This window comes from Rhincodon typus, chromosome 20, assembly GCF_021869965.1.
Source record: "Rhincodon typus isolate 14 chromosome 20, sRhiTyp1.1, whole genome shotgun sequence".
Lineage (NCBI taxonomy): Eukaryota > Metazoa > Chordata > Chondrichthyes > Orectolobiformes > Rhincodontidae > Rhincodon > Rhincodon typus.
In genome coordinates this window covers 16,285,972-16,299,483 of record NC_063351.1, presented here as the reverse complement: position 1 = coordinate 16,299,483, position 13,512 = coordinate 16,285,972, and the positions used below count along the sequence as shown (strand labels likewise).

The 13,512-nt window shown below is 38.7% G+C and overlaps 1 protein-coding gene across 1 annotated transcript in view; it reads right to left on the bottom strand.

The window, feature by feature from the left end:
* The window catches only part of LOC109922808 (protein CC2D2B-like), a 158,169-nt gene that overhangs the window by 78,932 nt on the left and 65,725 nt on the right, over positions 1-13,512 (bottom strand). Inside the window, exons 16-19 of the mRNA XM_048609173.1 lie at positions 11,350-11,476; positions 10,911-11,114; positions 9,062-9,154; positions 1,554-1,648 (exon numbers count right to left, since the gene is read on the bottom strand). Of these exons, the coding sequence (XP_048465130.1) occupies positions 1,554-1,648; positions 9,062-9,154; positions 10,911-11,114; positions 11,350-11,476 (519 nt within the window). The remainder of the gene's footprint in view (positions 1-1,553; positions 1,649-9,061; positions 9,155-10,910; positions 11,115-11,349; positions 11,477-13,512) is intronic.

The following is a 13,512-nucleotide window of genomic DNA, read 5'->3' as shown; positions in this document are numbered from 1 at the left end:
GAGAGAAGTTCAATGGAGTCTTATATGGATTTTAGCAAAGCTTTTGACAAGATCCCACGTGGGAGACTGATTGAGAAGGTTAAAGCTCCTGGAATTCAGGGAAACTTCGCGGGAAAAATCAGAAATTGGCTTAGTAATAGGACACAAAGAATAGTGGTAGAAAACTGTTTGATTGACTGGAGCCCAGTGTCTAACAGTGTACCACAAGGATCAGTATTGCTCATTATAAATGGTACAAATGATACAGATGAAAATTTGGGGAAAAGTTAAGCAAGTTGAAGAAGAAGGTTGTAGGTTGCAAGAAGATATAGATGAGCTGGTCAGATGGGCAGAGCAGTGGCAAATGGCATTTAATCCTGATAAGTGTGAGGTGATGCACTTTGGAAGAAACAACAAAATGAGGGAGTATTTAATGAGTGGCAGGACACTGGGTAGCTTAGAGGAACAGAGGGATTTTGTGATTATTCACAGATCCCTGAAGTTAGCACAGCATATGATTGGGACAGTTAAGAAGGCATATGGGACAATCAGTTGTGGGTGTAGAGTATAAGAGCAAGGAGGTGATTTTGGAGTTGTACAGAGTGTTTGTTAGGCCACAGCTGAGTACTGTGTGCAGTTCTGGTCATCTCACCACATGAAGGATGTCAAGAGAGGAGACTCACCAGTATGTTCCCTTGGACGCAGAAATTGAGGAGAGACTAGATAGGCTTGGATTGTTTTCTTTAGAGCAGTGAAGACTGAGGGGGTCATGATTGAGGTATATAAGATTACGAGGAGTATGGACACAGTGAATAGAGAGCAGCTGTTCTCTTTGTTTGAGGGGTCAATCATGCGGGTCATAGTTTTAGGGTAAGGGGCTGAAGATTCAGCCGGGATTTGAGAAAAACTTTTTCACTCAGTAGGTGGTGGGAATCTGGAATGCAATGTCTGGGAAGGTAGTAGAGGCTGAAAAACTTACAACCTTTAAAAAATATTTGGATGAGCACTTGGAATATCACAACATTCAAGGATATGGGATAAGTGCAGAAAATTGGGTTTAGTGCACCTTGAATGATAATAATGTCGGTGCAGACTTGATGGGCCAAAAGGCCTGTTCTGCGCTGTATGACATTGAATCTATGATCCTTCAGCAGGCTTTCATCAATGGTATATTGTTTTTCTTTTTCCTGGCTAAACTTGACGTTTCTCATTTTGTTACACAATATTTACTCCCAATTCAATCATTTCCTGTCTTATTGTTCACACTCTCCCAACAAATCACGACTCTCCTAAACATTTTGTCTCCTTTTCCTCTGTTAGTCATGCAGTGACCTGAAATGATTTTATCAGCAGTTGGCCATAGAATGCCTTTTAGATATCTTTGACTTAAATGAAGCAAAAGACCCAACACTAAAGAGGGCATGTAATTACCAACTATGGCACAGGTATCATTCCCTGCTTTTAGTTTGTATCCCCAACCAACATGTATTATTTTATTGGCCATTCACTTCATCAAAATAAGCAAACAATTTGATTTTTTTTTCACGATTCAGTAAATGCAGCAAATAGCTCACCTTATGGTACTAATTTCTTCACATTCAACAACCATGTCTTGCACTGTATAATGGTGCCTGACCCTCAAAAGCTTTTTCATCACAGAAGCTTTTACCTTCCAGATAACATGTTAATTAATTATTGTAAAATTAAACATTTTAGAACTATTTCATGCATGTGAAAAGCAATCTAAACATCTCCAATGACCGAAGTTTTAAGATTAATTGAAAGGCCTAGCTTTATATGTTGATCAAATTATTCACACATGCAAAACTAAATGATAAGACTCTCATAAACTGAATTCAGTACATAACCTGTTATTATTTTCTCCTTAACTCTTACTATAATCTGAATGGATCTAGTAATAATTTGGGAAATATATATTAATGAAATAAATTTTGTGCTATTTCATAATAGTCTCATTTCATACTTAGAAGGTTGACTTGAGATTACACAACTCTGGAGAAGAGAAGTATTAACAGAAAGCTGACAGAGGACTGTAAATTATGAACTCAGCAAAATTGGTTCTATTTGTGGGCTTGTCCAGACAGGGGTATAAATATAAAAGAACTAATAATAGATCAAATTAGGGATTTAGGGGTAATGTCCTTTACACAGAGTAGTGAGATTATGGTACTCACTTCCCCATGGGGTGACTGAAGCAGGTAGCATTAATGCTTTAACCATAGTTTTGGCACACATATGAGAGAAGAAAAAGAGATGATGTGAGAAGGATGGATAGAAATCATTGAGCAGAAGGTGTTTCTGCATAAACTAGGATAGAGGGTACATCAGAGCCCAATAGCAAGAGCCCAGGTCTCTAGGAGGCCCATTATGTTCAGATTATGGAATAAGGGCCCATGCTTTCTGCCCTTGCCCCTGAGTTTCAGTGCATTATAAGTGTCAGTATCAACCAATAAGACTTCAAAGTTTGTTTCCATGTGATAGACTCCATGCAATAGATATGACTAAGGCCTCTCTGAACAATTCATATAACAATTCGATTACTTTCCAGTGAAGATATTAGGTACAGAAAACTGGTTACACAAATCAGTAGGACCTGAAATGAGCCCCTGGATGTCAGTGAGAGACCTGAAATATATTTAAATGATGTGACTATCATAGTTTAGTAAGTTTCAGAGTGTGCAAGCTGTGAGTTGTGGTTGTAAGTCTTGTAACAGCATTAAGAGTGAGGAAAGTAATATGGATTGAAGAATAGAGATTGTTGTGTGGATGATGGGGTAAAATGAATTTGGCATTGGATGGGGCTAATAATGGTGCAGTTGATTGAATATTTTTAATTGGATATTTGAAAAATGAACTCACGCACCTTGCCAATTCTGATCTCGGGTCTTTAAACTGCATTAATCTTCTTTAAGCTACATTCCTGACTGCCATCTCTTATTTTCTTTTAGATACATGTATGATAGGCCTTCTGAATTCCCCCACTTCATAAATAGAGAAGGCTGAATTTTTATTCTCGTTTGGAACTGCAATGTCAGGATAATTCCCAGACAGGACAATGCAAAGCATGAGAGTGACACGCAAAACCTGATTTTCGACTGTGAATCTAATTAATTGCCAGGGATGGCTCACAATTAGGACGGCATTCCAACAATGAAAGAGATGTTTTGACAGTGCTAAGGTGGCAAGAAAGAGCTTTAGACTGTCAATGTAATAAAGGAAAAGAAAGGGGACCTCAACACGGAGGCTCCCTTAGCACTGTTAAAACCTTGAAATTTAAAAATTGTTGCTGCTGAGGCTGCCCTAATGGAAGTTTACTGCAAAGGGCAAAGACCATAAGACCATAAGATATAGGAGCAAAATTAGGCCATTTAGCCCTTCATGTCTGCTCTGTTATTCAATCATTGCTGATATGTTTGATAACACCATTCTCCAGCCTTCTCCCCATAACCTTTGATCCCTTTACTAATGAAGAAACTATGTATCTCTATCTTAATTACACTCAATGACTTGGCCTCCACAGCCTTCTATGGCAATGAGTTCATGAGGTCAAGAACCCATTTCAACCCTGATTTTGACTTCTGGAAAATGATCTAGAGGCATACCATTTCTGCAAACTGCTAGTTACTGATCCCACATCCAGAGCAAATTAAAAATTTGGCCCAGAATGTCTGTCTTCCCCACAAACTACAGAGGACCAACTGTGTATTTTTAGAAAACCTGTTGCATATGCAAGTCTTCAAACTTTGAAATTTTCAGAGGGCTTCCACAACATCTAACAGCCATAATGAGCCTTGTCTTCAAGAGGTACAATTATCTTTTAAGTACCATCAGCTACCCATGATGTAGATCTCCTTTTGACAAATGTAGCCTAAACACCCACATGGATAGCACTAGCTATTGGCTGTAATCATTTAGAACAGCAGGCACGATGAATATAATGTGTTAGGATAGTTTATGAAAACTGTAAGTCAAATAAACAACTTTAGAAACATTGAAAAATAAATGTCATCAATTTTTAAAATTCCTGTAAATATGGAATTTACATTCCAGATACAAATCATTTGCCCTAACATAGTCACTAGCGCTTCGCTCAAATCTACTCCGACCTCTCTACATCTAACATTTTGCATCTTACTCCCTCATGTGGTGTTCTAGCTTCTCCTTAATTTGCTTTAAATACTCTTTATAATGATATTACAGCCTTTTATAAGACAAAGGATCTCAGAAAACTGGGCAGGATCTCTGAACACTGAGCAGAATTTTAACATTTTTAGTTAAAGTGCTTTGTTGAGTGAGATTCATGTTGCCCAATCCTCCACTACTCCAAGCAACATTTTTCACAAAATCTCCCACTTTCATCCTATTAATTATGTGATTGGGTTTTTGGGCACCTTTCTTGGGTATAAATGCTTGCCACTGCCAAAACCATCTATTGGAGCCACATTTAAAGCCTTACTGCGCACCACTTCAGATGGTGCAAGCCAGAAACTGGTCCTCATACTATGGTGCTTGACTGCTTTCACTGAGAACATGCCCCAGAGATGAAGGAGGGCAGTCCTTTTTCCTGCAGACCGCCAAAAACAGCCATGCCACCAGACACAGACAGCCTGGACCCAAATTGCAGTCTGGGTCAGTGCTGTGTTCTGGATGAAGCAGGACACCTCTCACTGCAGGAAGATTATAAATTATCTTCTGCACTCTGCAAAGGTAAGTGTCACTATTATCTCTCTGCTACCTCACAATCACAGGGCATCACTCACTCTAACTCTGCCACTGCATACGCCTTTCACAAAGGTTCTCGGACAACTCATCTCATTATTGCAAACATCCTGTCCACTCAATGGCTCTTACCCATCTGATCCTTCCAAATTACTAATCCTCCCTGCCCTCTGCACTTCCTACTCATTCATCAGACACCCGAACTTTTCTATTTGTGCATTAGCTTCTCTTCTATACACTTTCATCATTCTCAATCCCAATCTCTGACTCATTGCTGGAAGACTTTGGACAAACTCCCAGAATTATGTCTCCAAAGCATTTTGACTGGCCTGCCTGTAACTTTTGGACAGTTTGCAGGAATGACCATTGTTCCATGCTGGACTGTAAGGAGGTGAATCTCTGGACTCTGGTAGGACTAAATGCCTGACTGACTATGGCCAACCCCTGGATTGGAATAGGCCAAGCCACTTGATTGACTATAGAAGTCCCTGACATACCATAGTTCCTTTTCACCCCACTTAGGATTGCTCCCCTTTGACTTTCAGACATGCTCATTTACTTGAAGCACACGCAGAGTGTTTACTGCATAAACTGCTGGTACAGGTTGTAGGTAGGAAATTGACATAGCCCATTGCATTCAGTGGCATATCTGGCACCTTGACTGTTTGGCGCTCCCCTCCATGACGAGCTGCTTGCCTCTCCCTCTGTGTTGCAAAGGAAGTGCAAGCTACAGAAGCTGGTAACCTGTGACTGAGTATTAAAGAACCTATATGCAAAAGCAGCAATGTCACCCACACAGTGGCAGGCAGTCTGTAAGTCGGTGTTGGTCCTTGAGTTTGCGCTAAGAAAGCAACATAAAGCTAACAGATGTTGGCAGCCTCCAAATAAAAGCAAGGAACTGAAAGCCAAGAGAGGAGTTAAGACCTATAAGATGTATACTGTGCTGATGCATGATATATGTGTGTGTCCTGCACACAAGGTAACCTGGCAGAAGTCACTGATGTCATTGAGGCCTAAAGCAAAGTGTTGAAGGGCTGAAGTGGTGTGAGAGTTGGTCAAAGAGCAGGATAATAATCTGGTGATTTTGGCAGTTTATCAATGCTGATTTGTGCAGATGATGGCTTGGGGATGATAGTTTTTCAGTGTTTATGTGGATGTATTTCATTACTAATAATGTCCTCAACTCCTCTAATCACTCTGTTAATCAAGCAAAAGGAGAAAGGAAAAAGCAATATTTCTGACTGAAGCAGTCCCAAGAGTATATGAAACACTCAAGAACTTTCTGATGATTAATAATACAAAAGACACACACTATCAGATATTTTATATAACCTTAAGCAACACTATAGTCCCAGACCATTCGATGCAGAAAGCTAATTGGAATTTGGAATCAGTTAATTGAGAATATTGGAGAATTTGTCATGGCTTTTAAAAACTCTTCCATCAATTGCAAATTTGAAGATTCCAGCAGAGATTAATGCAGCACAGATACATGTGCAGTTTAAAAAATGAATGCATTTTTTGTGAGTTGCTGACATTGCCAAAGTTAGCCTTCAACAGTTTCCCGATTAATATTGTCCATAGATAAGGCAGAACATGATTTGAGATGATTTGATATGGGGAGGTGATGGCTTAGTGGCATTGCTGCTGGACTGCTAATCTTAGAGGTCAGATAACATTCTAAGCACCTGGGTTTGAGTTCCCTTGGCACGTGGTGGAATTTGAATTCAATTTTTTTTTAAAAAGTCTGGAATTAATAGTCTAATAATGACCATGAATCTATAGTCAATTTGTCAGAAAAACCCATCTGGTTCACTTTAGGGAAGGAAACTGCCATCCTTACCTGGTCTGGCCTACATGTGACTCCAGACCCACAGCAATGTGGCTGACACTTAACAGCCCTCTAGGCAATTCAGGACGGGCACTAAATGTGGAGCCTTATCCCATGAATGAATAACAAAAAAAAAAATCAGGGTTTTAGAGCCTCCAGTAGTCTGTTTACATAAATAAGCAGCAGATGAGAAAACTGAAAAATCGAACAAAGGCAGTCACTGTTTGAAGTGGTACTCCTAAATCCTATTGCTAACGCTTAGGCCAAGTGGGTATGGAATTGTCCATTTCTAAAGACAGTGTTACAGCTGCAAAATGGAGAGTCATCTCACCAAGGCATGTCAGAAGAAGTTAAATGGAGAAGATAGAAAGATACATGGAGGAAGCGCTGGTGGAGGGAAACAACAGTCACTGCATGCTCATATCATATAGCAGCAGGTCAATGAGGAGTCAGTTGAGAACCATATGATTAGAAGAACAAGGATATCCAATGGAAATTTGCAAGGTATTGCATTCCAAGAAACATTAGGGAGCAACCGTACGTGGAGGTAGAGAAGAGGGTATCAGTCAGCATGATTCCTGAATTGCTACACTGTTGAACATTGTGTCAGTGTCAGTTGGAGAAATCACATATAGAATTAAGTTATGGAGCGAAAATCCCCAGGGAAGGGTGAGAGTCCCAATCACTTCAGGAAGCAGGATTATGCATCATTATGAAGTGTGACAAACCAACCTTACTAGGAAGGAAGTAGTTGAAATCACTGAAGATAAACTTGATGAGCTTTTTTTATATAGAAGCAATGCTTGCAATTTGAGATAATATGATCACCAATTAGCCTTAGGTATTTAGTACTGGCAACCCGACTCAAGGATATAAGGCCAACATATGGTTTAAAAGAATGACAGACCACTTTACTGCAGACCTAAGGAAAAAAAAACAGAACTAGAGTTGACGAGAGACCATTACCACAAAAACTGAAAAGAATTACTCTCACGGTGCAGCAGCAAAGGCAGACCAAAGAACATATAGGGATTACAAAGTAACTGTAAATCAAATACTACTAGAATGTAATCCAACTGCTAACTGCCCTGGTGTGTGCAGTATCTATTCACAATCTTGTCAAAAGGCCAGAGTTTTCAAGATTAAATATGATAACTGCCTTTCTAATATAGATTTGTAAATAACTGAAAAACAAATGTAATTAAAATTCAATGACTGTTCAATGTTATGTAAATTTTAATTAAAGGAAGTGAGGATTGTAATACTTCCTCGCTTGTGTTGCTATTTGTGTAAGTTGAAACATGGCATACAGAGGTTAGAAAAAGATATAGTTAAATTAAGTGAGTGGACAAAGATGTGATAAATGGAGTATAATGTGAGAAAGTATGAAATTGTCCATTTTGCCAGGAATAAAAGTAAAAACGTTATCTAAATAGAGAGAGATTGCAAAGCTCTGAGATGAAAAGTCATCTGAATCTTCTCATGCATGAATGGCAAAAAATTAGTATGTAGGTCCAGCAAGTAATTAGGAAGCTAAGAAAATGTTAACGTTTACCATGAGGAGAATTGAATAAAAGATAGGGAAGTCATGCTTCAGTTATACAGGGTACTGGTGAGACCACATCTGGAGGACTGTGCAAAGTACTGGTCACCTTATTTAAGATATGATGTAAATACATTGGAGGTAATGCAGAGAGTGACATAAAGAATGAGCAAGTTGTCGCATGAAGAAAGGTTAGACAGGGTAAGCTTGTATCCACTGGAGTTGAGAAGAATTAAGAGTTAACTTGATTGAAACATATAAGATCTTGAGGAGTCTTGACAGAACAGATGAGGACAGGACGTTTCTTGTTATGGGATTTTATAGAACTAGAGATCACTAGAAATCGGGGTTGTCCATTTAAAATTGAGATGAGGCAAAATAGTTTCTCCCAGAGCTTTGAAAGTCTTTGGAATGTTCTTCCTGAAAAGGTGATAGAAGCAGATTCCTTGAATACTTTTAATAGGTAAATAGATTCTTGTTTATCAAAGGGGTGAAAAACAGTGTAGGTGGAATGCGGATTTGAGGTTCAATCAGATCAGCTATGATCCTGTAGAATGGTGGGGCAGTTTTGATGGGCTGAATAGCCTACACCAGCTCCTAATTTATATGTTTATATGCATATTCGAAACCTAATGAGATGAAGTGTAAGTTAATATTTGAGTCTGACTGATAAAAGACCCAGATGAGGGGAAAACCTTGACTTCAGAAGAAGAAAGTAATTTAAAAAACAGCTTGACCTTATTTATAAGGCAGGAATGGAAAATTTCAAAAGGAGAGAAAAGGGAGTTGCCAACAGGCAGTTGCCAAACTTTCTGCAGGCATCACAAATAAGGAGGTATTGATGTTGCCATTTGTCAACAGAACTGTAAGGGTCGCAATCCATAAATTATTACAAGCTTATTTTTATATTGGTTGATTATAATGATCAAGGAGGTGAAAGGTTTATGTTTTCATTCACACTTTACTACCTTTTCTAGATGCTTCAGTGCCATCATTCTCTGTTCTGTCAGTGAATCTTCACCGATATTTACAAAAATGTCATCCCTTTGGCTTTCAAATTCCTAGAAAAACATGAAAACCATGGCACTATTCATAATACAATATAAGTACTGTAAACTCCTTAAATAAGTGTAAAATATGCATAAGGACTGTTAGAGAGAGCAGATAGTAAAGCATACAGTCTTCTAGGCATCATAAGTACAGCATAGATTACAAAAACAGGGAGTTAAGCTGAACCAATGTAAAACATTAGTTAGAAGTCAATTGGAGCATTATGTACAGCTTTGGGTGCTACACTTTAAAACTGATTTGAAGGCAGTAGTGTGCCAAAGAAGTTTACAGGAATGGGTCCATGGATGAGAAACATTTATGAGGATAGATTGGAGAAGTTGCAACTCTTTTCAGAAATCTGATGAAAGAAATCTGATAGAAGTTTTTCAAAGTCATGAGGACTCTGGACAGAGAAGACAGGGAGAAACTGTTTTAACTCATTAAAGAACTGAAAACCATTGGGCACATATTTAAGGTGTTTTGCAAATGGAAATACAAGATGAAAAGCCGTTTTCACACAGTGAGTAATTAGCAGTTGGAATGCACTACCTGGATGTGTGGTGGAAGTGGGTTCATTTCAGGCATTCGAGAGGGCATTGGATGATTATTTAAATAGAAACAACATACAGAGTCATGGAGAAAAGACAGGAGATTGACACCAAATCAAAATGTTCAATAGGCTGAATGACTTTCTGCATCATAAAAATTGAGTAATTTTGTGATTGTGTTCTTTGCTAGAAGAATTTAAACATAATCCGCTGCTATCCTTATTCCCCATGGTGCATTTTCCTCTGCTTCAAAAAAAGGTGCAATAGTCTGCCTCAATTTCTACCTGTGAAAAAGAATTACGTGCAAGCTTCTCCCAGCTTCACTTACTCAAATTCTAACTTGTAGCTGAGTCCATCCAGATTAAACATCAAAACCCATATAATTTTAGAAGTCTATTAAATTTCTTAGGCCTTTTCTGCTCCAGTAGAAATAGCCCCAGTTTTTCAAGTCTCTTTAACCAATACATTGTTCATGCATTGATAAGTACAGGGAGGCAATGGCCTAGTGGTTTTATCATTGGAGTGTTAATCCAAAGGCCCAGGTAATGTGCTGGGGATGTGAGTCCAAAACCCACCATGCCATACCTGAATTCAATAAATATCAGAAATTAGGAGTCTAACAATGACCATGAAACCATTGTTGATTCTCAGAAAAACCCATCTGGTTCATTAATGTCCTTAAGGGAAGGAAATCTGCCATCCCTACATAGTCTGGCCTACATGTGACTCCAGGCCCACAGGAATGTGGTTGACTCTTAAACTGTGCAATGGGCAATAAATGCTGGTCAAGCCGGTGAATGAATTAAAAGTATTTAATACTTTAAGCACTGGCATAAACAGTGTTTTTTTTCATTATGCCTGGATTATTGGACTAAATGCCCCACCTATGGCTTTATCTACCTATATATGCACTTTCAGGGAAACACATACTTCAATTGCTACAACTATCCTGCATCACTTCACTGGGATACCACTGTTCAAAAAATTATGGCCAAAATCTCTGATATCTTCTCTCTGATTCCTTTCAAAGAGTATTATCTCTAATGATCTATCTCAATTCTACTCTAGATTTATTTTCACCAAGATTTGTAAAATAAATGCAATGCCTTTATCTATTACCTCCCTATATTTCATCCTCACAATTAGCATCACAACAATATCCTAACTTTATTTTTCTATCAGTTACTTTTATTTTTCAAGAATCAGTATTCTTAGCCACCTGGAAAATATTGTCAGATATCTCTTTGTCGTATGGCGGCACTTGCTTAAAGCAACAATATTCAGGAACTCCAGAATTTCTTAGCATCAGTAATTGAAAACGTTTAGAGAGCTCCAGATTTTTATCTGTTACAAAGTTAAACTCTTCTTGTATTTGATCTAATCTAAAGTATTCAGGAGCATGCTGGCCCTCCTCAGTTGTGTACTGTTGAAGAAAAACAAAAGAATGAATTACACCCTTGAACTTAAGCTGAATATTTTATAGAAAAATTAATGTAACTGTAAAATAATAGTAAATATTCTTTGTCATCACTTATTGCAGGTGCTTAACAACAATCCCCTTACATTAATGTGTAATGAAACACATAATGGGTGTTTTTAAAAATAAAAGAATCATTCTGTTTTGGTAAGCAACAAACACATGGAATATTTTCACTAACCTTAATTACTTGCATTAAATCTGAATTCTGCGGATCATTGGGATCCACTCTGGCTTTTCTCGCCCATTCAGCAAGTTTCTGCAAGTCATTCAACCAAGACATCCCAATTGATGCAATAGCATCCATGCTGATATTAAATGAAGATAGAAAACCATTTTGTCATATTAGTTTGCATGGCTTGCTTTATGCTTCTGACAGTCAGTTATGTTTACAGCTACAAAGAGTTTCTTCTGTAAACTGATGAAGTGATATTAGCATGAAGAACTTACAACTGAAATGCCAATGCTTTCTGACATACTTCCCGTGTAACATTAGATGAGTGTGGCAAAAGAATCTAAAAACAATCCAAAACCCACTTATAAAAGATCCAGTTGTGAACTGACAGGAGATTGTAACTGACAGGATCACAATATATAGAATTGTAGGGCCTTATCTATTGTCACCATCTGTGTAGAGACTGATAACAAGATATTTATGTTTATAGCAAATGGAACACAAGATCAAACGATCATAAGATTGAGGATCACACAAGATTTCAAGACTTCTGTGGTAACAAACAGTAACCAAAAGTAAAGACACACAAGACAAAAACAGAAATTCCTGGAGAAACTCAGCAGGTCTGACAGCACCTGTGATGAGAAAACAGAGCTAAGGTTTCGAGTCCAGTGACCTTTCTTCAGGTTGGGAGTGTTGCTGAACAAAGAGACCTACGGGTGCAGTTTCACAGTTCCTTCAAGGTGCAGTCACAGGTAGGCAAGATAATGAAGGCATTTGGTACACTTGCCTTTATTGGTCAGTGCATTGAGTATTGGAGTTGGGATGTCATGTTGAGGCTGTATAGGACATTGGTTGGGGCCACTTTTGGAATACTGCATTCATTTCTTGTCTCCCTGCTATACGAAAGATGTTTTAAACTTGAAATGGCTCAGAAAAGATTTGCAAGGATGTTGCCAGGGTTGGAGGGTTTGAGCTATAGGGAGGGGCTGAATAGGCTGAGGCTATTTTCGCTGGAGGCTGAAGGGTGACATTACAGAGGTTTATAAAATCATGAGGGGCATGGATAGGGTGAATTGTCAAAGTCTTTTTCCCAGGGTAGGGGATTCCAAAACTAGGGGCCAAAGGTTTAAGGTGAGGGGGGAGAAAGGTTTAAAAGGGACCTAAGAGGCAACATTTTCATGCAGAGGGTGGGGCGTGTATGGAATGAGCTCCAGAGGAGGAGGCTGGTACAGTTACAACATTTAAAAGGCATCTGAATGGATATATGAATAGGAAGGGTTTAGAGGGATATGGGCCAAATGTTGACAAATGGGACTAGATTAATTTGGGATATCTGGGCACCTTGGAAGAGTTGGATTGAAGGGTCAGTTTTTGTGCTGTACAACTCTATGATTCCATGAGGTGGTTTCTGCTGAGTTTCTCCAGTAATTTCTGTTTTGGATCCAGATCTTCAGTTCTTTCGTTTATTTTTGGTGAATAAATACAGTTTTTAGGTAAATTATCTTCTAAACCCATGGGAAGGTATCCCCAGTCAACTTTTAAAATTACCAAAAAATAATTCCTGCCTTTGTTGTAGTTGACACTGACTTTTAAATGGACATTTTATTCTCCCGGAACCAGTTCAAAGCTATTCTGTATTCCCATTGGCCTACTTCATTTTCACTTTTCAAGTCTTGTAACTTCAAATCCCAGATCTGACCTTCAAATATGAGGGTTACACCGGAAACTACTTCCCTTTAGCCCAAAATAGGCAAATCTTCTAGCCTTCTATACATCTAATGAACATAGTCTTTTCAATCTGAGTGTGAACTTCTACCTACACCCTGCGTGGTGAATTACAGGGTCAACATTTTTACTGCTTTGGGTGCGGGAGTGATGGCCCTATGTTCTTGTTGTCTTTTGGATTCTGTCAGATATACTTGGGTCTGTGAGATTCAGCGATATCTTAAGAAACCCTATAACCTGATACTACAATGGTTTGCAATTAATTCTTCCCTTCTGAAGGCTGTATTCATCTGAATCAGAGATAGTAGGAACTGCAGATGCTGGAAAATCTGAGATACCAAGGTGTAGAGCTGGGTGAACACAGCAGGCCAAGCAGCATCAGAGGAGCAGGAAGGCTGACGTTTCGGGCCTAGACCCTTCTTCAGACCCTTTTCTGAAGAA